The following is a 23,020-nucleotide window of genomic DNA, read 5'->3' as shown; positions in this document are numbered from 1 at the left end:
CATATTTATATTCCAGGGGGGAAATAACAGGGGGGGAAGCATAAGATCTGACTTGCTTTCTACTACTTCTTTGCTAAATTGTTACAGACTTTTTTTTCATTTAAATATACTGTGGAGGTTTTTTAAATACTTGGTTTAGATTTGTTTTGGCATATTGGTAATTATTTAGCAGTTCTTCTGTACTAAGATTGGGCAATTAGATTAATGTAGCGTAACTTAACCAAAGTAGTTCCATTAAACTTAAAGTCTCTTTTGACCTAAATTCTCTTTTGACCTACAATACACATTAGAAGATTGTTGTTGCACGGAAGACTTACACTGGGATACCTTAATATCATAAATGTAGGAGCTGTTGATTTTGAGAAGAGTTATGAGCTCCTCACTACAATTGTCTTCCTGTTAGCTTTGCATTTTTTTGTCTTCTATATGTTTACTTATTCACCTGTCTTTTAGTAGATAGTAAGTTTGCCTTAAAATGTAGATTAATTGACACAACTGTTGTATTTGGACAACTTGATTTGGCTGCAACAGGAGGAAAATAGGAGAGAATACAGAATATACGTTTTGGAGATACTTAATGAACGTTTTGTTATGTGATTCAGGTTTTCTAAATAACCTGAAGTTTAAAGGGAAGGGGGATAAAGCTCAAACACTTAATAATTGGGCCCAAAGTAGAGTAATTTCTGTTTGCATTTTGTTTTATTTTGCTTTTCTGTTTTGCCTCTCCCCACCTTCATGTATGTTCAGAACAACGTAATTTGGGCTTTTGGTTCAAGTACTAGACTGAGTAATCCATTACTCACGCAGCTCTGTTGCATCTCCTTCGTCCTTGGTTCAAACCTGTTCCATTCTATGACTCTTTTTACAAGCATCGGATAACCTTACTGGGAAATGATTGAAGTGGCATCAGTCCTTAAATCATCAGCTCTTACTGAGTACAGTTTTGCCTTTTGTTTTCCAAATCTTCAGTGGAACATTAAACTGGTGACCTTGTTTCACCCACCAGCTGCACCCTTTGATCTATGGTCTTGTGAACCAGAAATGATCTATAACTACTGTAATTATTGGCTATTTTTTTTTGCAGTGTGATATGGCTGGATTCTGACAATTCAAGGTTATCCTTCTCACTTTCTAAGATAGTACTTATAGTCACATGGGTTAGTGGTATAGTGAAAAGTTCTTGGTCAGAGGATGTGGTAACAAAGCACTTTATTGGCCCAAACACCCCATTCTGTGGGTGGAGAAGCTGATATGACAGCATAGAAGTGGGAGAGCAGTGTGTGATCAGCGAGGTTTATGAACAACCTGTGGGTTTTTTTTGTAAGGGTGCTGCATGGTGTTACATCAAATCAGATCAGGGAGTTCTGGCATGCAGCATGTTCCTATTAGAAGTAATAGTGATCTGATACACAGGCCTGTGGAGCCATAGATGCTAGTGTTTATCTAAAAAACCCCCACACTAGCAACAAAACAGAGTGGAACAAAACAGATTGGAAAACAAAACTCATAGCAAGTCACTTGTCCCCTTTAGCAGTTCTCCTGTGGAGAAGGTGATAAAGGAGAATTCGGAATAGTCTCTGTCACTCTAAAAGAAAGCTGAAACAGATGTGTGTTCTTTCTCTTGTAATTCAACTTCTTGCCACAACCCTGGATCTGTGCTTTTGTTCAACAGACCCAGCTTGATGACGTCAATGCATTCTTCACAGCAGGGAAAAAATATCATTTTTCAAACAAACCGAGCATTTCCTTAGACTGGAAAAGCAGATTGGCTGGATGCCTAGTGGCTCCTACAACCAATCACTATAACCTTACCATAAATGTAGATGTGTTTCTATCTTAGGGTTGATTATTGACTTTGTTTTAGCCATGGGACCATTCTGTCCCAGTCCTCTGTGTGTGCAGTCTACCAGTGAGTGCTGAGATCCTGAATGCTGCATTATTTGGCAAATATCTTGCACATCACACGCACTCACTTAAAATTTGACTTGTGCCTTGGTATATTGTAAATGCATCTCTTTTTAAATGTTTTGCAGAGCTCTGTTTCCATCCAGCACTTGCAGCAGGCAACTTAGCTTCAGAGGTTGGCTGATGCTCTTTTCTCTTTTTTCAGGCTATTTGCTCTTGGTTGGTTTTTAACGATGGTATTACTAAGATTATGCTTTATATTTGCAAAGCTTGGTGTACAACAAATACTAACTGTCAAATGTGTAATGGATGAACTGTAAAAGCTCTTGAGATAATGTGCTAGGGAGGCTAGATGTTCTCCAGAGGTGAGCGAGGAAGTCTTCCAACCTTTTCCCTTCAGGCACTGCCTGGACAGAGCACAGCTGATTTAGTCTGAGAGTAGTAATAGTTTCCTGCATTTGTGAGTTAAATCCAAGGCTGAATCCTCCTACTGAAGATGAGACAGGAACAATCTGTAGAGAAATGTCTGGAGTTAAAAGGTAAATGCAAGTAAAAGGAGGTCTTTAGTTCTGCTTTTAACCCTTGATCTGAAGATGGCAGTAACAGGCGCACCAGATGGCTTTATTTCCGATGTCAAGTAAGTGACACCCAAACAGCCACCCTTCAAGGAAAAAAATTTTCATAATAATTTTAAGGTTAACTAAGACAAATTTTATTAAGGGGGGGGGGAGAAGCTAAAGGAAGGATTTTAAAAGATCTTAGCATACTGTAAGTTGATCAGAATTTCTGAAACTAAGAAATATTATGTCTTTTGGGATTTAGTTCCACCATTTTGCTTTGCTCTGACATGCTCCTCTTTCTGGGATGTCATCTAACAAGTGAGACTAGCACGCTTAGATAAAGCAATGCCTTGTGGCTGAGACTCCAAACTCTCTCGGGGGTTTTTTTGGATATCGCTTAACCTTTGAAATTCTTGGGGGGCGTAGGAGGGGTGGGGCGGACAGTGATGTGAAAAGTTTTATTCCTCCCACTAACGTCTCGGATGCAGTTTGGCATCCTCTGCAACATCAAATGTTCTTCAGAGTGAGAACAGGATGCAGTGATCTCGCTCTGAATGTTTGTCTGCTGGGCACTGCTGTGCACTTTTAACCAAGGCTTGTGCTTCAGGTAGATGATCAAGAGCTTAATTCTGGTAGAGAGGGGCTGTTGTGGTAGGAGCAAGGTTTGGAGGTGGTGGGGCTGTCTCTTTTCCCTGCCTTTACCTACTCGCCCACTTCTACCACACATCTGCACAAACAGGCAAGAGGCCTGGGTAGCTCATGCAGTTACAGGAGTGAGTCATATCTTCTCTGTTCAGCTGCACAGCCCACTGCATAGTCAAGGTTTTATGAGCATGAAGCAAATGAAATGAGTATGTAGTACAGATTAATTTATATTTCTATCAAAATGCAGTTGATTGTTTTCTGCCGGTGGTTCTCATCAGCAATTAAATGATGGGCTTAGAAAGCTGTGCATCTCCAGGGGTGGTCATAACAAGGGGGGATACCCTGATGTTTGCTGTCTGAAGCAGTCTTTTAAGTTCCCAGATAAGACATTAGTGATATTTTTCAGCTGAATCATTTCTTTCAATACTTCTTGGAAGCCAAGTATTTTGGAAGAGGCTTCCTTTCCACGCTGCACAGTAGCTGCCTCTCTGCTGTCAGCCAGCTCACACACAAGAACGGGAGACCGGATGGGGGACCGCAGAGGGATGAACAGCAGAACGTGCATTTCTGGTTCCCTGGGATGGGCAGGAGAGTCTGGTGCCAGCGCAGGCTGCAGCTTTAACAGCCGCAGGTTTCCCATGCGTTTCTCCCAGCTCAGGGGTGCTCAGAAACCCCCCTGCCTGGAGGTAGCCTGCTGAGAGGAGAGCAGTTCCTCAGTTTTGTGTGAGAAATGAAGAGGGGCTCGCACTCCTTTGCTGCAACAGTGTAAGGAAATTCTCTTACCTTCTTAAAGTAGAGGTTTGGGACTGCATTCTCAGCTCGCATTGTATCACTTCAGTGAGCCGTGATTTTACTTGAGATCAATGGTAATTTTGATGTTGTTTTGAGTGGAGCTAAGATTTCACTACACGTGCATAAAGCGGATGTAAAGATACGTTGTGTTGGCAACTGGGGACTCCTCTCCCTCTGGGAGGCAGGGCTGGCCGCCAGCCCCTTCTCCATCAGCCCCCCAAAGGGGCAGCCTGGTCTGCCCTGCACTTGCCATGTGGCAGAGCCTGGAGCATCTCAGCTTGGTGCAGTGCTGGGCTGTTGCTATGGGAAGCTTGTTCCCTGCTCCCCCAGCTACTGTTCCACTATTCCTGAGTGACCTGGTACAAACCCCACATGTTTTCTTTTCAGGGGGCATACCTGAAAAACAGGGTCTGACAAAAACAGGTCTACAGAAGAATAACTATAAATTATTAAAATCAAGGTAATAGGGAAGATTTAGCCCTCATTAAAACAGTGGCTTGTATTGTGTAAGCAGAAAAAAAGAAAACAGAAGTTAGCCCTTTTTCCCGAGTGTGGTGGTCCCCTGTTGCCCCCAGCCTGTTTTTCTGGGAAGGCCTGGCCATTTGCAGTGCAAGTGGCGCTGAGTTTTTAATGCTATAAAATACTATAGCAACACTGTTTTATTTAAATGTGATTCAGAAAGGACGTGTTTATGCTGAAGATGTCCTAATTGCATAATTTTCTCCTTTTATTAAACAGCGTGTTCACACTGTGTAACGCAGACTAATCGGAGTGCAGGGGAATGATTTATATTATGCTGAAGAGGTCTGAGCGTTTGACCTTGTAAATGAATTCCCAGAGACAGCTAAATACGCTGCAGTAAGTAACAGGCTCTAATTAGGACGCTGAAAGAGTTGCATGTAGTTCTGGTATCCTAACGTGGAAACTATCCAGGCATTTTCAAGATCCTTGGGCACCAGTGTTTTGCAGCAGTGAAAGGAGTTACTATGTCTATTCAAGAAGTTACTAGCAAGAACTGAAAGAAAGAGAAACCTGGGAAGTACTTACAGAAATGACAACACGGTAGAAACTATAATTCTGAGACAGAGATATACAAAACCTTGTCTTTTATTTAGCGCTGTTACTGACTTGCAAGAAGAACAGAACACGAACCAGCTGGCTCTAGCATTTTCTGCCTGTAGGTACTTGGGTTATTCTTGAAGTCCTGAAAACTGCAGTGAAACCAGAGCCTTCCGTCTATGGAATGGAGAGCTGTGTGCAGTGAGAGCTGTGTCTGTACCGGTCCCTGTGGGCACACTATATGTGTATATGCAATACAGGACAGTATCTGTGATCTTATCCTGGTTAAGGAATGGATCAAAACACAGCTGAGAAATCTCCAGCTGTAGACCTGAGTCCTGACAGTCTTCATCCCCCACAAGGCCAGCGGTACAACAATTGGTCTTGAAATGGGCTAGAATGACCAAAAGCTTTGCAGGATTCTGTATTTTTCCTTATTTCCGAGGGGTGGTTATGTTTATTTCAGAAATGTGTGTCTAAGTCTCTCTTACAGTTATAAAAAGAAAAGAACAAAGCATTGCTCTTTGGTCTGATAGGGAATTTGAGGAAACAGTTAAAGGTGGACATGTAAAACCCATTTAGTGGAAGAGAGAAAAACCCCCTACGTTTGGCTGGAAAATGCTGGCGCACTTTCAGAAAACCAACCAAATTGTTAAACAAAAATAGCAAGTTATCTGTACTTTTCCATAGTTCTTGTGACTGTCTGTAAGAAAGAGGAAGAAGAAACTGCCTTACGTAACTAAGATGCATCTGCAAAGCAAAGGCGAAAAACCTGCCTGTTTCAGTCTTCTTGTGAGACCTGAGCATCATTCGGGGAGAGGTTTATAAACTGAATGTGCTAGAGCATGAGTAATAGCTGTGTGCTAAGTTCCTCCTGGCTAAGTGACCAAGCATCATCAGCTGTCAGTCTCCTTGAGCACCACAGTAGATAACAGGAGGGTCTTCCAGGCCCAAGCAGCATTCGGGATGCGTGCAGGAAGGTGTGACAGAGGCAGGTTGAGACTGGACGCAGGGCAGAGGAGAGCACCAGTGAAGTCCTGTCCTTCCTGCAACCTGTGGTGAGTTAGGCACCACTTTGCCGGGTGTGTTTGCACCTTGTTTTCATCAACCAAAATTACATCCAGCAAAAGTGTGATGTATGGGGGTGGAGATCCTTTTGCACAGGTCAGAGATGCAAAGAGTTTTCTAAAGGCTTTGTATTATAAACAGGATTCTGCTGGGGAGGACTCTGTTTTATTCTAGATCTATAATGTAGATTGTAGCAAGTTATAAAAATACATACACACTTTATCTGTGGCATTTATCTGTAACTTATATTATTGTTCAGATCACTGATAAAGGCATTAAGGTGCACAGCCAATGATGGGTAGGGAAAGTCCCACAGAATCGCACCCACTCAGCAGTATTTCCCTGCACTGCTGTGCTGTGAGACTTCTGCTAGACAGTTCTCATGCTAGTCTCCATGGTTCTGCATTTGCCTTATTTTTAATTATTTCATGTTTTAGAAAGCAAAAGGCTTTAGAGGGCTATTACATTTGTAATATTTCTCAAAAAAATTTTGACAAGAAGTCATTTTTATAAAGCCTTATTCATCACCATTTATTATATTATCTCCTTTTATTTTTTATTATTTGGATGCTATATTGGCAGCTGTGATAGTTTGACTTAACAGTGGTGTGTTCATCTGGCAAGTTTGTAATTAGCTACTTCTCACCATTACATGCTTGAAATTTTTTTTAAACTGCCTTTCTTCCTGTTTCGGGAAAGCTCCTTAAGCATTTTTAAGGACTAATGAAAATAAGTGTTAATTGTTCTGGAGGCACCTTGGCCTGTTCTCTGGAACACCTGGATGGATGCAGGCTCTCCAGACCTGCTGCATGCACAACTTTACTGCTGGCTCTTTTAGAGCCTCCTGCAATGGAGTTGAAATAGAAAACCCCAAAGTTTTTTGCAATACTTTGAATTGACATCTGACTTTTTCCTGGTACAGAAAGTGCACGTGTATTAAATATGTTTGCATTTGCCACGTTATTTTTGACAATTCCGTATAACAGCATATATTTCCATATAATAGCATGCCAATTCCAGAAATATGTTTCCTTTTTATCCTAAGTTATTTTTAAAAGTATGTGTTCACTTTTTGTCACACAGGTTGTAGATTTCCCCTTGTATTTTTTGTACGTTCTTCAGTTTATTGCCATGTAACGCTCATTGCTTCGCTGTGACACAGTGGTTCTCATGTAGATTTAAAAAAAGAGTTCGTCTGTGCTCTCAGGAGTTGTTTGTTTACAGGTTGTGCTGCGTGGCTCATACAGAAGATGAGGAAGTTGCAGCAGGGCTATGTCTCCTTGTCCTGCCTCGCAGCAACACCTAACTGCTCCGAGTGCGCCCAGCCCAGGCGCCAGGAGAAGGGGGCTGGAGACCAGGGCTGGGCCATCTGGAGAGGCAGGTACCCACTTGTTGACATTTGTGGTGAGAGGGACTCCACAGTTTGTCATCATCCAGAGCCCATGGGCAAAGAAGCTGTGTTGGTCAGAAAAAGTGAAACTCTGGCCCTACAGAAAACTATTAAATTTGGTAGTGAAAGAAATTACCTGCAGAGGTCCTTTTCCTCACTGTTTGCTGGAGTGCCAGCCAAATTGGCTGATACAGGCGCTTGAGCTTGTGAAGCCGTGTGATAGAAGTAGGCATGCAGAGTCCACAGGTTTAATCTGTAAGTAATAGCCTTATGAAACCCACTTCCAGCAAATTTCTCAGTTTGAGAATTGAGATGGGAATGATCTGATTTCTCATAATGTGCAAGCTCACCTTGAAACTTTTCTTTTGGTGAGATAATAACAGGGCATCAGCTTCCAAAAACGTGGTGGGAACTCAGTCTCCTTGTTGCTGTCAGTCTGGGAATATGTTGGTTGGGGAGCTTGGAAGTTATTGTGGAGGAAGGACCCCTGTGCTCTGCCTGCCCCACGCACACACTGTGTGGGTCCGACTTCCTTAGGAGTACAGGGCTTGGTTTTTGCAGTGATATGGTGGGAAGATTTCATTTACGTTTTGACAAATTTAGATAGGATGTCACTGGAGAGGTTCCTATAATCGTCTGGGGGAATTTATTCCCTCTTAGCTCTTAGGAGATGTGCCAATACAACATTATCATGAAGCCTTGTCTACAATGTCATTTAGGACAGATATGTCTGCATGAACTGTGAACAAGCTACTGAGGTGCTGCTAAGAGTTCATGCGCAGTGAGGTGGACTCAGCCTGGGCCAGTGGCCTGAGGCCTTATCCAGGATCTCTGGTGGATTTGCAGCTCTTGGTATAAAGATAGTGTTCCTTTGACTATGCTTCTGATATATTTGATATTTTCTTTCTAACATTAGGCATGTCTACACCAGCTGGAGTGTCAGCTATGGGTGCTGCCTTGCAGATAAAATGTAGAGCTTATTTCCACAAAAAATCATGGAGGGCACTCTATCTCCAAAACTATGTGTTTAAATAAGGCAAATTTATGGAGGAAAAAATCTGTCTATTATGCATGAAGATAAAGGTGCAAAATCCTGTCTCAAGAAATCCTTATGCTGCACATAAGGAAGCAGAAAGGATATAGGAAGAAAATTACCACTGTAGGCATCCCATTTCTTTCCTAAGCATCTGCTATCAGGAAATCTCAGAGACAGGATACTGAGCTAGATGGATATCAGCCTGACCCAGCAGGGCTCATTCTTATACTCTATTTATTTATCTAAGAAGGGTGTGGAGGGAGCCATTAGCTCATTTTTACTTTGAATACGTTCCTTGAATGATAACTTTACCACATTACCATGGAGGAAGATACCTGATCAAGAAGATGAAGGAAGGTTGTGAATTAATACACTTCATCACCCTGCTCAAGAGGCCCAGGAGGCAAACGCTGTATCCTCGAGCTCTTGAACAGCACTGACAAAACTGTCTTCCAAACTTTGCAGGTTGAAAGCTGCCATATTTGAGAATGATTAGAGCTATTTTGTCTTAGTTGTTAGAGAGAGACCAGTGCAAGAACCTGACAATCATAGAGAAAGCTAGTCTATGGGTCTGACAGCTTGTGGTTGATCTGACACTTTCAGATGCATACTGTGTGACAGCTGCAATGAATCAGGTTATTAGAGGGACTTTCTGCTCCCTAAAGCTTATTTATTCCTGCCTTTCTCAAAACAGGGTGTGGGGGAAGTGTAAAGCCTATCAATGAGATAGAGGAGAGGGCATGAAGCCAGACAAATTAAAACATTTAGAGATTCTGCTAATGCTATGAAGATGAAAGGAATCCCCAAATAAAAAGGAGCCAGAGACATATTTAGCAGAGCCTCATTCCTAAACAGCCAATTGGATGTAGGCAGGAAGGTCTCCACGTACGTCTCAGAAGTTGTTTTCCCTTATAAAGTAATGGCTTGTAACATTAAGAGCAAAGGGGTTACTTTATTCCCAGTTTTCTATAGCAGTTGGGATAAGACTGCAGCTTCTGCCCTCCTTTACCAAAAAAGTATGGCATCTGCAAACCGGTGCGTGGCCTCTGAGCTGGCATTCTTCAGGTCAGCTGAAGCCCATTTCCTAGGCGTGGTGTCTATACAGCTCCCGCTGCTGTGCAGTCCCAAGCACATTTTGTGTCCGTATGACAATCTGCAGAAGTTACTGAAAAGCAAAGAATTTAAGGAACGTGTCAGGGGAAACTCTTAGCTACATCTTGGAAGATGCTTGGAGTCAATAAGGAAGTTCACGATGTGGATGGGAGCTTTGCGAGTATCACTATAAAGAGATCAGGAAAAAGGGTATGAAAGAAAGAGCCAAAATTATTTTTTCCACTTATTGTCCTTCTTCTGATCGTACTCCAGACACGCTCCTGTGATGGAGACTGAAAAAGGGTTTAGCATGGACAGAGAAGTTCTCAGGGGAAGACAAATAAAAACCATGGGGTTTGGCTATGGATACAATGAAAGAACAGGAACTTCGGGTTATAGACACACTGGGCAGATTGCACTGTGGCCGTTTCTATACAAATGAGTGGGATAAGTACTGAAAGATAGGCAGCAGAAAGTGGTGATGGAACTGGCCTCCGAGGTGGAAGATAAACTACTTTCAGGAATAGTGTTATGTTCTTTTTCTTGCAAAAAATTATTTATATATTTGGGTGAAGCTGGTATGTGTCTGTAGCTACAGAGGAGGGTTCAGAGGTTTAATCCCCAGCATTTAGACTTGGTCCTCAGAAGACTTGTTCTGTTCAGTTCTCTTTAGGTTCTTATTCCTGTCTCATGCCAAGTACATTCTCCACCTCCCCCCTACCCCTCTGGAAGTGACCTATGTTGCTGAGAAGAAAGGTGTAAACTACTCATTTTTATTTTTTTTTCACTGTGTGTTGTTATCTATAGTAATATCTGTGTGATCACAATTTGAGCATGGAATCACTAAAAAGAAAAGAAATACCTTTATTCTATAATGTCCCTTGAGCCAGAGTGACCTAATTTCCTTGCATAGTTCACCTGTTTGCCTGCCTTCCTTCCTGCCCCGGGACCTTCCGTAATGTAACTCCCCAGAGACGAGCTGCCTGGTGAGCGCTGGCTCTCCACTGTGTGCTGGAGGCTGGGCTGTGCAACAACTCTACGTTTTTCCCGTGCTGTTCCTGTGTATCCATCACTACTGCTCAGTCAGCCTCTGGGCTTACTTCTCTCTTCTAGTCTGCATAACCCTGCTCTAACAAATATCATTCATATGGTAGATACCTCCAAACAACTCCTCTCAGTGTGTTTCCTCTTTATCGCCGTATCAACAACTGCCTGCTCTGAATAAGACTCTGTGTCAGCTGTATCCTTTTGATGAGCACCCTGAAAGCTAAGATTCCCACATCTGGAGCCCGTGACAGGCAAGGTGACGTGTGATCCCCACCCAAACAACCATTAGTCATAGCAGCCAAGGGGTTGCTTGCTGCTGTCATTGCCACCACTGGTAATTGTGGTACGTACCGAGCTAAGTTTACAGGAATTGTGATGAAGCTTAACAGAGATACAAAGGTGTCTGTGGTATCTGCGTGGCCACTGCCTCCTATAATATCCACACAGGCCTCTTGTAGAAGACTGTTGCCTGTATTTCTAGCTATGCTTAGGTGCAGTGTGAATGATATACCAGTTCTACTGCAGGGTTGTTGACTTGGGTCTGCAGTGCTGTATCCACTACAGCATCATCACCAGTAAGATTTTTTGGGAGTACGAACCTCTTCTCATTAAGGTGAAGATTTTGGATTCTTTTGGATCTTTGTCCCAGTCTTGGTATTGCCAAGGAGTAGTAGTAGATGATGCTTCTGAAAACCTTGAATTATGTTTCCTCCAATCTAGGAGGTAATTGATGTTTGTATCAAAATCAGACATGATACTGCAGTGAAGGGTTCTGCTGTGTGAAATTCTCCTTCCCCTTGACCTGACTTCCCTGATCTAATACTATATGTTCTATACGAGGTACGTAATTTTTCTCAGCTGTGTTTTTTGAGTGTTGTTTGAAAACAAAGAATTTGGTTTTGGCTGTCCTTTGAGTGTCAGTTGGAGATATGCAAAAAAGGATCTGTTTATATCCTCTGTTTTATGTTACTTACCTTGGTGGGGTTCCCCCCTCCCCCCCTTTTTTTTAAAATAAGTATCTTTTGCCCCGATGCTGGAAGTGAAAAAATAAATAGCTTTTGCAGGGCTCATGTTCCAACACTTGTTAGCTTCTGTTTCTGACCCTCAAAGGCAGTTACATTCCTTAAAAGTTCCTTTCCTTAAAAGTTAAATTCCTTTTGGTCTTCAATCCATAATTCTGCCTATCTGCTAACTCTACTAGTGGCCTAATCCTTAAATCTCCACATCAGAAAAACTCCTGCTGCGGTTTTATGGGAGATTTTCTTGCATTATGACTACTCAATTAGGCAGCAAACACTCTGTAAGCAAACACATGAAGCCCCTCCCCATCATAACAAGACCCACAAAGCAAGGATCTCAGTTGGATTCTTACATCTTTCTTGGCTTGTGTGCATAGAGCAGTTTTGAATTTGTCATGGTTTAGTATTGGAGTTTAGAGGTGCTGGTTTCTGGTCTTTAGTACAAACTTAATGACAAAATATTGTTGACTATGAAAGGGCTGCTTCGCTAGAATCAGCCTGTCCAGAGAACAGCTGGCTACAGCTGTAAAAATCCAGTCCTGTGCTGAAAATAACTTGTACAGTGAGAACCCTTGCTTTATTTGCTAAAAATATGTTCAACAGAAAAACTAGCTGGGGTTATAAAATTCAACAACTTTATGATGAACAATTTGAGATGTGAGTTTATGACAGTCCAGACTCGTGGCCATCAATGGAGTAGCACTAGGGCAAAGTTGGCCCGCAAGTCCTAGGGTTTTGAAAATAAGCTGACAGAGAAACAGGATGGATTCTAACCCATCACAATCCAGAGGGGGATCATAACCATCTTTTAACAGAACATTTTCACAACCTTCAAAGAATTCACTGTGAACCCTATACAACAGCAGATACTTTTTTCACTACCCTTAAGCCTATGGGCACTATTTAGCATACAAGCAAAATGCCAAGCTTTTAAAGAGACTTTGTAGCAAAATTCAGCAGCCTTTTAGCTTGCCAGAAACATTTTCATTGTTTTTATCAAAATATTTAACGAAAGCAAAGTGTTTCTTTAAAAACGCCTTCCCTATTATAAATGACTGCTCTTCCAGTTTCTCATTCTGCCTCTTCGATGTTACTATGGAGGCCCAGACCTCTCTTGTTTGAACACATGCTCCTCCTGCCAGAGGGTGTCTGTTGTGGGCATACTCTGTCTCTCTGTATTTTAGCAACTCTCCTGAAGTTTTAAAGTGTTTACCTTACACAGCTGAAAGTCTCCTCCTGTTTCATGAGCTCTACACTGGAATGCAGTGGAAGAGACCCAGGGCCTGTGGCCACCCAGATTAGAGGTTTTTGTAATAAGGTCCCTATATGGTTTTGTTAGAGACTTCTGCTCTGTCTCTGTCTGTCTCTGCTCCTTGTTTGGGAAGCTAGTGGGAGGAGAAGAGCTGAAGGGGCTATATAACCTCAGAGCTTTCAGATACAGAGTGCACCATCTCAGAGCAGCTATCCCCAGCCAAGCACTGTCAGGGTAAGTGGCACTGAACCAATAGCATGATTTACAGATTGCTGGAGGACTTAAAATAAATGTCAAATGGAAGCAAATTCAGGAGGATGCACTGGTGTGCTGTAGTTTGCTTAAGCAAACTTACTTATTAGAATTGAACTGATAAAATGCTTGTAATATCTATACTGAGTTGTCTTTATTTTCTAGCACTTCTGAAAGGGAAGGAAAAGTTCTACCTGATGATTTTCCTGATTCCACCAGCTCTCCAGCAATTGTATAAAGACACAGTCTGTGTAATGCCACAGCTGGAATTACAGCTGTATTCATGTTTAAATGAACCCATGTGACCTTGGGGTGTTAGTTTGGGACAGAACAAAGTTCCTGAAGGGGTGTGTGGTAGCGTTTCTCAGCAGGTTTGCTTCAGTGCTCTTAACCCGGTGTAAGGTGACGTGAGTGTTTTGGGGAATGTGACTGTAAGAAGAGCTGGAAGTGTGCAAATTAGCAGTGTCTAATAGGATACAATGAGGATGTGTGTGTATTCATCCTTGTCTCTATGTATATGAAAGTACTGTTCTGTAAAATGCCAAGCATTTCATTAAGGAACAGGCTACACACAGTATTTCTTGTGGGGCTGGAGTTCTCTTAGTAGCTTGTTGTGGAGATTGGTGAGGTGATTGGTTATCTTTAGGTGTAAAACAGGTAGAAGAAAGAGGCTAAATACTCTGTTAATTACTTGGGAGGAAAATTTCCTTTCTTCCACAGTACTGAGTGACATTTGCTGCTGTAAGATGTTGCTACTGCATGCCATGGCAGTCCTGAGCTGTAACTCACTGGTTGGCAGCAGAGCGCCCTGTCTGAAATCATTCAGCTTTGATTTTTCAACTTTTTGTGCTTTATTACTAAATATGGTTTTCATTTAGAGTCCACTAAGCTCAGAAATGTAGCCTTTCCTGCCCCCTTCTTTCCCCTCCCCCAAGTGATTTTTGGCATTGCATTAGCTGCATGGGTTTGAGCAAACCCCCTGACCTCAAACTCTGTTCCAAAAACAGGCGGTTGAAAAGCCTATTTCCTAATTAGGAAATGGTTTGTCCAAACCAGTCTGTTCATTCATGTGAGACGGCAATTGTACTCCATTCAGTAAATGTTTGAATATAAAGAGCTTGTTTTCCCAGGAGTTTAATAAATGCAAAAATTGCAACCTACTTTCCTTTTCCAATAATAACGATAAAATATTTGGAGTATATCAAGTTAGGATTTCCCTATCCTTGTCTTCTCCTGGGAGCTATGCCCATGCAGCAGGAGTGGGGCTGCAGCCATGTCTCGTGGCTGCCTGGCTGGGGAGCAACAGAGGATCTCAAATGAAGGATTTGGGAGAACTGTCCATGCTTGTTCCATCTGTTGTAGAGGCTAAACGGATTGTGGGCTCCCTTGCTCATCGGCCATGGCTCTCGCTGACCCCATTCCCACTTCGTCCTGTGCTTCCAGTATTCCTGTTGCAGAAGGTTTCGGAGACTGCATGTGGAGCCAGCTGGTCTGTGGATGACAGCTGTCTCCTTTAGCTGTTAACACATTGCAATTTGTTGAACTCTGCATGAAAGCCGGAGCTCAGAGCTAGCCAAGTGATTCCCTGCTACGCTATAAATTACGAGCAAATAGTTCTTCTCAAGTCCTGGTATTCAGTGCTTGTTTCTGTAATTCACTTTAATACAAAGCCTTCAAATCATTTTTATTACCCATATTATCTTCCTGTTGCCAGAGGAGGAAAACAGTTTCTTTTTACTGAGACAAGGAGCCAACATAAATTACTCTGCCACTCAAAACTGAGTTTATTAGCTGCTTTGAAATGATGATAGAGCATTATGCTATGGCCTGTTTTTAAAACACATACTGTTCCTGACTTCATTTTAAATGTGGGTTATTTCTTCTGAGTGACTAAGGGAGGGCTGGAAAAGGCTTCCCCCCTCCCCCCCATTGGGTTAATATCTGCATCAGGAGAACACCCCTGGTACACGCATAGCATTTAACATGCTTAGGTTTTGGGAAGCCCAAGACTGAATGGGGAAGACTGAACTGCTCTTAACTTTGACAGCTTTCCACATGTCAGGATTTTGTCAGGGTGATAGAAAAGTGGGGGAAGTTGTGCTGAATCCAATGCAAATGGATCTTTGTTTTTGCAGCTGTCAGTCTAGCATTCTGTTTTATCTCCCACCCATCCCCAGTCATGGATTTCTGTGACCAAATTTAGATAAATGTTTGCTGCTCCCTGATCTGTCTGCCCATGCTGCAGGACTGGAAGTCTCCTCTGGAATCCCAGGGGTAACCTCTGGTGCATACAGCCCTCCAGCAAACCTGGCTGAAACCTCTTGTGCTTTCAAAAGAAAGCCTCTTCCCTTGTATGGCCCTGTGATTGCCAAACCGGTGCCATACATCTCTTTGCTGGTGCTGGTTGCTTTCATACAGCCATCTCTGTCTTCAAAGGTGGGTCTGCTACCTGAGTGTGTTTTTTGGTCTTGTTTTGTTGTTTTTTAAAATTCTTTCCTGCTGTTTCGTAGGGCCATTTTCTGTCGGGAGGGCCTGAGGACATTGACGTAGAAGATGTGCGAGGAAGAGGACAGCACTGCCCTTGTTTGTGACAATGGGTCAGGGCTCTGTAAAGCCGGCTTTGCTGGGGACGATGCTCCAAGAGCAGTATTCCCTTCCATTGTGGGTCGTCCCAGGCACCAGGTGATGAACTGCTTTGGTTGTTCCATACTGGGCTTGCAGAAGGCTTTGCTGCCCCATCCCCAGCTTTCCACCCCAGAGCCACCTTTTCCTGTGTCTGGGGTTAGCCCAGCCCTGGGTAACACAGCATTTCCAGGCAAAATGAGTCCAGCAGTGCACTCACCTGAGTCCAAGCAGGTCTCTTGCCTTGTGAGAGGAATCCTTCTAAAATTCGTCACTCCTTTCTATGCCCTCTTTCCCCTGCCCCTTAATTTTGGATCACCCAGAGAACTTTGGTGAGTAAAGCTAGTTTAAAAAACACAAAACAAAAAAGCCCAACGCAGAAGTATCTGGAAATTTTGAATGCCCTCAGAGCTGATGATAGGTGATGTGTGGAAAACTAAAAGAGGAAGGAGAAGTTCTCAGTCAGCTTCCTTTTAACCTTCCTGACTTTATTCATTTAGTTGTATCACAAATGGGCACCTGTCTAGGGTTTAGTTTCTTTGGCTTCAAGGTTTACATTTGAGTATATGATGCATTCCACTCAATTTTAATAGTTTGCAAAATACATTTATTATCTGAGCTGTTAAATTAGAGAGTTTCTGAGCCAGATCATCATTAGGATGAACTAGAGCAGCTTGGCTAGACCACGACAAATTAATCCACATAATTAGCAGATCCACCTAATTGCTTCTGTGCCATCCGAGGCCCTGACGAAGTGGAAAGAAGTAAACTGGTTGTAAGATGTGGCACTTTATATACCCAGCAAATGCATCTTAAGTTCTTCAGGGCTGGAGAAATGTCTCCCTTTCAGTATAGCAGCTAGGGCTGGAGGTCTAATTGAGGCCTCTGGGCATTACCATAATTAAAAAAATATATTCAAATGCCAGCTTCTGTAGATAGTGTGAAGGGTACTAATTGCTCAAAACCAAGCCATACAGTCACAGTGGAAACAAATACAGATTTCTAGAACCTTTCTTTCCTGATCACATATCACAGATAGTATTAGTCCCCTGGAGGAAGGATCATCCCATCAAAAATTGCAAATCCATGTTGCATATTTTTAAGACGGGGAGTTAGAAATGCCAAGGTTTGGAGTCTGTAATGACTAAGTTCTGGTAAGAGTGTTATGCACTCAAAACATCCTACTATATACTATTATTTTTTTCTAGTATTTCTGACTTTAACATAGAGACTAGTGTATATCAAGAGTAGTTTCCAGCTTCTGGTCCATGGACCATTTCTACAGGATCCATGAAAATACCTAAAAAGAAGCCTGTACCAGTAGATTTTAAATTGTCTGTCTCTAATGACAGTATAATAGTGTTCAAAAAGAAGATTAAAAAATGTTGAAATTTAAGCTTTGGGAAGTGTAAAGTGTATATTGCTCTGTCTTCACCCTTAGATGGCACATCATTTTCTGCTTTTACTCCACTTTATTATAGTTCAGCAGACAGTTCATCCCTAAATAATAACAAACATTAAAACAAGCCTATTTTTCCACTTTATCTTGATGTATTTAACGTTGTACTTGTCCTGTTTACTTAAACTGTAGTGGAAACATGAACTCCAGAGATTTAAGTGACCTAAACATTTAATTTTAGCAATTAAAGAGCAATGAGTAATTATCCATTCATTAGTATTCGTATTTTGTAACTAGTATAACTGGCATCTGGGTTTATTTCAGAGCTAATGTTCTATCTACTTTGTGACACCTCTCCCTAAGCGACTAACTCCATTTGTGTTATTTTATAGGGTGTGATGGTTGGTATGGGTCAAAAAGACAGCTACGTAGGTGATGAGGCTCAAAGCAAGAGGGGAATCCTGACCTTGAAATACCCCATAGAACACGGCATCATTACAAACTGGGATGACATGGAGAAGGTATTGCAGCTTTGAAAGTTCATCTATATTGCTGGTAAACAGAACTAATTGAACCAATGTTTACAGAATACCCACTAAATTTTAGATGAAAACATCATGCTATCAAGTATGGTTTAATGAGAAGCTTGTTAACAGCAAAGGTTAACTTGCATCTAAAGCTGAAGTACCACTAGGAGTACATAAAAATAGTTATTGGGAATTCTTTTACTCCAGTCTGATCTATAAATCTTGCTAATTACTGGAGGGGGAGGAAAAAAAAAGGAAAGAAAAGGAATATCCTCAATTTGCTAGTAAGGAGATGGAATTTAAGAAGGTATCTGTTTCTGCAAAAATGCAAAGCATGTAATTCTGAAGTGAAGGGAACTGTTTACACACTTACTTTTTAGTGCTTGAAAGATTAGCAATATTGCAGTGTAATGCATCCATTTCAGAGCCAGTATTTGGATGAAAAGCTTCTAGAACCATGTTTATAGTTACAGTGTGTATGGTTGATATAATTTCTAAGATGGTATTTCTATTTAATGTCATACTGTGGAAACAGGCATCACAATACACTGCAAGTGTGTGGAGTCACACCGAACTTACTGACACTCATAACATTGTAGGTTTTACTTGGATGCAGAACCTTTCAGATGCCTAACATATCAACAAGTCCCTAATCACCACCAGCTTGAAAACAAGCTTAGAAAAAAACTCTTGGCCTTTAGAAAGTCTCTGGTGGTTTTACTTCTTACTGGTGTATTAACCTCCTCATTGCGGTCCACTTGGCCTCAGATTTTTATAGCTGGTAGGAATGTGTCATGTGAAGGTGATGAATACAAGTTGGCTTTCAGCCTCACAAACCATTTGCCTTCCTTTCTTTTTATGAATTCTTGGGCTGGCCTCTGCAAACCAAAAGATGAAACTGTCTTCAAGACCCATTATCTATTGAACTCTACTACGTAGGTCTGCATACATTCTAGAGCTGGTCTGGAACTGTTTCACTTTCAGTCATTGATTGAAATAGCGTTGCTGGAACCAAGTCTGTCCTCCTCTGTCTCTTCTACTGTAAGAATAACATATTTATTTTCATTAACTTATGTGTCCTTAAAATAAGTCATATATTACTAGCAGTAAAACCTGAGGATAGTGCTTTTATTTCTAAGTTACTTTGGTAATCTCTATGAAGGCAGTAAGAACAACTGCATGAGAAACATTACTAGCCCATCTCTAGGCCTGTAAGCAGAGTGCTGGAGCACAGTACCTGTCTGGAAGTGATTCTGAGCTGTTGGATGATGGTGTTCCCTTTGGCTTCTCTCACTGTCCTCAGATCTGGCATCACTCTTTCTATAATGAGCTCCGTGTTGCACCTGAAGAACACCCAACTCTGCTGACTGAAGCACCACTGAATCCCAAAGCCAACCGAGAGAAAATGACCCAGGTAAGCTCACACTAAAGCTGCGGAATAATTCCAACTTTGTGAATTCAACAGGATGTGAACTTCATCATTTCAGTCAGTCATGCTGTCCAGTAGTCTATCTCTCTTAGTTATGGAAGATGGAAAGTGCATAGTGGCCACCTATCATATTTGCATATTATCATATTTACTTCAGAAAATCAGTGTATCCACTTTGAATGCGAGTACTTCAGTCTGTGCAAGCTTTATGTTGTCTTAATCTGGTTTTATGCCCAGGCCTATTACAAAATTATCTTTAATATGTGCATGTGTCTATATACATACATTAAGGATATAGGCCAGATACAGGGACATGTCTCATAGACCAAATATTTTTTGATTTAGATTTTGTATTTTCCTTCCTTGTTATTACCAACCATCAATAAATATGAAAATCTTGTCTTCCTCTTTCAGTAAATTGCTTCAACTAAGCTAAAACCCCTAGTGTTAAGGCAATTATTTTCATTGCATTTCAGATTATGTTCGAGACTTTCAATGTGCCAGCCATGTATGTAGCTATTCAAGCTGTTCTGTCCCTCTATGCTTCTGGACGTACCACAGGTAGGCCTCTGGGGAACACGGCATAGATGTTTGAAATAGTTAAGTGTGTTGATGTGCACCTGGGAATGAATCGTGTGTTATCTTCTCAAAGGGATTGTGCTTGACTCTGGAGATGGTGTCACCCACAATGTGCCAATTTATGAAGGCTACGCCCTGCCACATGCCATAATGCGTCTGGACCTGGCTGGCCGTGACCTGACAGACTACCTCATGAAAATCCTGACGGAACGTGGCTACTCCTTTGTGACCACTGGTAAGGACACGCTGCTGACTGAGGAGGAGAGTTGTTTCATGTGCAATGTTTCTAGTGGCCTTAGAAGAATTAGCAGTGTTTCTGCAGTTGAATAGACATAAGAAGGAATCCAACAGGCAAGTCCCCTGCAAGACTAGCAGAGGACTTGTTTAAAAAATGGGGAGGGTGTTGGAGGATGTAAGGGAACAACCTATCAACATGTCTGGGTCCTTCCTGAATGCCATTCTAAAGACTGAATCCTCTTTACAGCGGAGCGTGAAATTGTCCGTGACATCAAGGAGAAGCTGTGTTATGTGGCCCTGGACTTTGAAAATGAGATGGCTACTGCTGCCTCTTCCTCCTCTCTGGAAAAAAGCTATGAGCTTCCTGATGGTCAGGTGATCACCATTGGAAATGAACGCTTCCGCTGCCCAGAGACCCTCTTCCAGCCATCTTTCATTGGTAAGTTGAATGATTGTTCTGCCTTGGTAAACTGCACATAAATATCAAGCCCCTATTTTCTTTTGATTGTGTCGCATTGCAAACTCGTTCGGACCTATACACAAGTATGTCCTAGCACCCATTATGAAATAATCTTTTAGGGGAGGAACCTCATGTCAAACAATAAGGCAAAATGCTTTCCCCAGGTAAACCCTGAATGTTTATTCCTGGCTTCTGGCATTGGACCCATGCCATTTTCTGTATGTTATACAGTTGGCTACTACAAGAAGTGTAGCCGCAAAGTCACTTTTATAAATAGTGTGAGGATTGTAGTTTGAATGTGTTTGCAGGGAGGTGGGGGGGGATGACGGACGGATGAGAGGAAGCACTACTTTTATTTTTCAAAAAGACTGCTCCAAGTCCTGAATCCATGGTTCATCACATTTGCAGAGCAAAGCCAAGACAATGCCATGCTAATCAACAGCCATGAAGGCAGACTTGCAACGAGATCACGCAGAAATCCAGTGTTGGTTCTGCCAATCGGCAGAATTTCAGCTCAGAAATAGATAAAGTAGTTGCATACTTAGAGGTATTAGGACATATTTTGACTGTTCTGGCTCTGAGCTGGCTTAATTTAAAAAAAAAAAAAAAAGATTCCAAGACCATATAAGGAATTCTTAGGACATTTGAGATTGCCTGCAAAAGCCTAGTGGAAACTTTACTATTCCACCCCCCAAGCTTTCTTTTTAAGGATGAGTTGTGTGTGTAAGGGGGAGAGGAGGGTTGTACACCAAGGAACTCCTAAGCAAATAATTTAGGCAGCTACCGAATAACTTACCAGATTTCCACAGCTCTGAAGACTGCTGTCTTCCAAAGAGATACTGAAGTTCATGTTGTCAGTTTTGTGTTAACAATTTTAACCCTTTTTATGGAGTTGCTTCCTCGGTGTTCTTCTGTACCCTTCCCCAGGCATGGAATCTGCTGGCATTCATGAAACCACTTACAACAGCATCATGAAGTGTGACATAGACATCAGAAAGGATCTTTATGCCAACAATGTGCTGTCTGGAGGCACTACAATGTACCCGGGTATTGCAGACAGGATGCAGAAGGAAATAACTGCTCTGGCTCCCAGCACTATGAAGATCAAGGTATGGTGCAATCTTGTAGATTATTTGAGTTGGCATCTACAAAGTCCTCAAAAACCTAGTGAAACATAGCAACACTTTACAAAGTAAGTGCTTTGTACATATGTTGAATCATGTCTGTACCTTGTAGCCAATAATTACCACCTGGTAACTTTGTTGTTGGAGGAAGAGAGCCTTCTCTCCTCTCATTTTCTTGTTCGTGGTGAATTCTGCAAACTGCCCTAACATGACCAAAGAAGAATAACGTGGACCCAGCAGCATAAGTTTTCCTCTGGGGCTACATGTGAGCTTCTTCAGCCATTTTTGGCTGATGGAATTGGGAGAGAGAAAATGCTGGTTTCGTCGTTGGCCTACAAGTTCAGAAAAGAGCCTCTGACAAGCCAATCTTCCTTCTGCTGTTTCTAGTCTTCTGTTCCTTGCTTTACAAACATTTTATCAGCTATACCAATAAGAGTGCTCCATAGGTCACTTGTTTTTCCAAGCCCTCCTGGGCTATCATTATATGTTTCCAGAGCAATTATCTCCCCTTTTCTCATAGGGAGCCATGGATACACAAATGCACTACTTTTACTGGGCAGACTAACTCAGGCAGAGAAACTGAGGATTTAGGCTCAGACTTTAACTTTACTGCTTATAGCGATGGCTTACTGTAATGCCAGGGGTAACAATAGCACATAGATACAATGTTTTTGTTAATATCAAATATCACTGCTTTGATATATTTTTACAACAAATGTATTTTATTCACAGTAGACTGTTGTACTTAATGCTTTTATTTCTTAAACAGATCATTGCTCCTCCTGAACGCAAGTACTCTGTCTGGATCGGAGGCTCTATTCTTGCCTCCCTGTCTACTTTCCAGCAGATGTGGATCAGCAAACAGGAATATGATGAAGCTGGCCCATCTATTGTTCACCGCAAATGCTTTTAAATTGCTTTATCTTTATATGTCTCCTTAGTGTATTACTGTGAATGTATTCAGGAAAATACATTCTTATAATTTCATTCCATAACTCCTTCATCGTAATTACTCTAATTAATTGGATACTGTGTAATTTTTTTTGATAAATTTTAAATATGCTATGAAATTGCTGCTCCTATTTAAAAAAAACCCAACCACCAACATGCATTTGTGGAGGTACCATTACAGCTGGTTTGAAGCTCCATCTTGTGGCCTGAATTTGTAACTACACTATACTGAGCTTAGTAGAAGTGGTACTTTTTGCTCAGTGATACCGATGCTAGAAAATGCTCAGCTATCAGGCTGCATGTTGTCAAAGTTTAGCCTCAGAAAACATTTTAGCTTGCAAACAGAGCCAGTCTTGATTCTTCCAAAGTTCTGGGCAGTACCAAAGGAGCATAGTGTCTGTTCGATATCAGGATGAGCATGTGCACTCTGCTTTGCATCTGCTCTATCCAGAAATAATATCTATCCACATCACTTCTTAATTTACAGCTGTCATGCTGGAAAAGCTAATTTCTTACAGTGTGTGACCCGGAGGTGTCTGATGCATACTACCACAATTCTGTGTGTTTTCTTTAAA

The 23,020-nt window shown here is 41.8% G+C and overlaps 1 protein-coding gene across 1 annotated transcript; it reads left to right on the top strand.

Moving 5' to 3' along the window:
• Nucleotides 1-12,962: 12,962 nt before the first annotated feature.
• ACTA2 (actin alpha 2, smooth muscle) lies at nt 12,963-22,642 on the top strand. Its single transcript, XM_009917308.2, has 9 exons — nt 12,963-13,099; nt 15,628-15,799; nt 17,531-17,659; nt 18,969-19,079; nt 19,571-19,655; nt 19,747-19,908; nt 20,158-20,349; nt 21,298-21,479; nt 22,264-22,642. The coding sequence occupies exons 2-9, from the start codon at nt 15,671-15,673 to the stop codon at nt 22,405-22,407; spliced, it is 1,134 nt and encodes a 377-aa protein (XP_009915610.1). The 5' UTR covers nt 12,963-13,099; nt 15,628-15,670; the 3' UTR covers nt 22,408-22,642.
• Nucleotides 22,643-23,020: the final 378 nt, after the last annotated feature.

The sequence above is a fragment of the Haliaeetus albicilla genome, chromosome 11 (genome assembly GCF_947461875.1).
Source record: "Haliaeetus albicilla chromosome 11, bHalAlb1.1, whole genome shotgun sequence".
Lineage (NCBI taxonomy): Eukaryota > Metazoa > Chordata > Aves > Accipitriformes > Accipitridae > Haliaeetus > Haliaeetus albicilla.
Note: the sequence above shows the minus strand (reverse complement) of the source record. Positions and strands in the feature narration are given on the sequence as shown.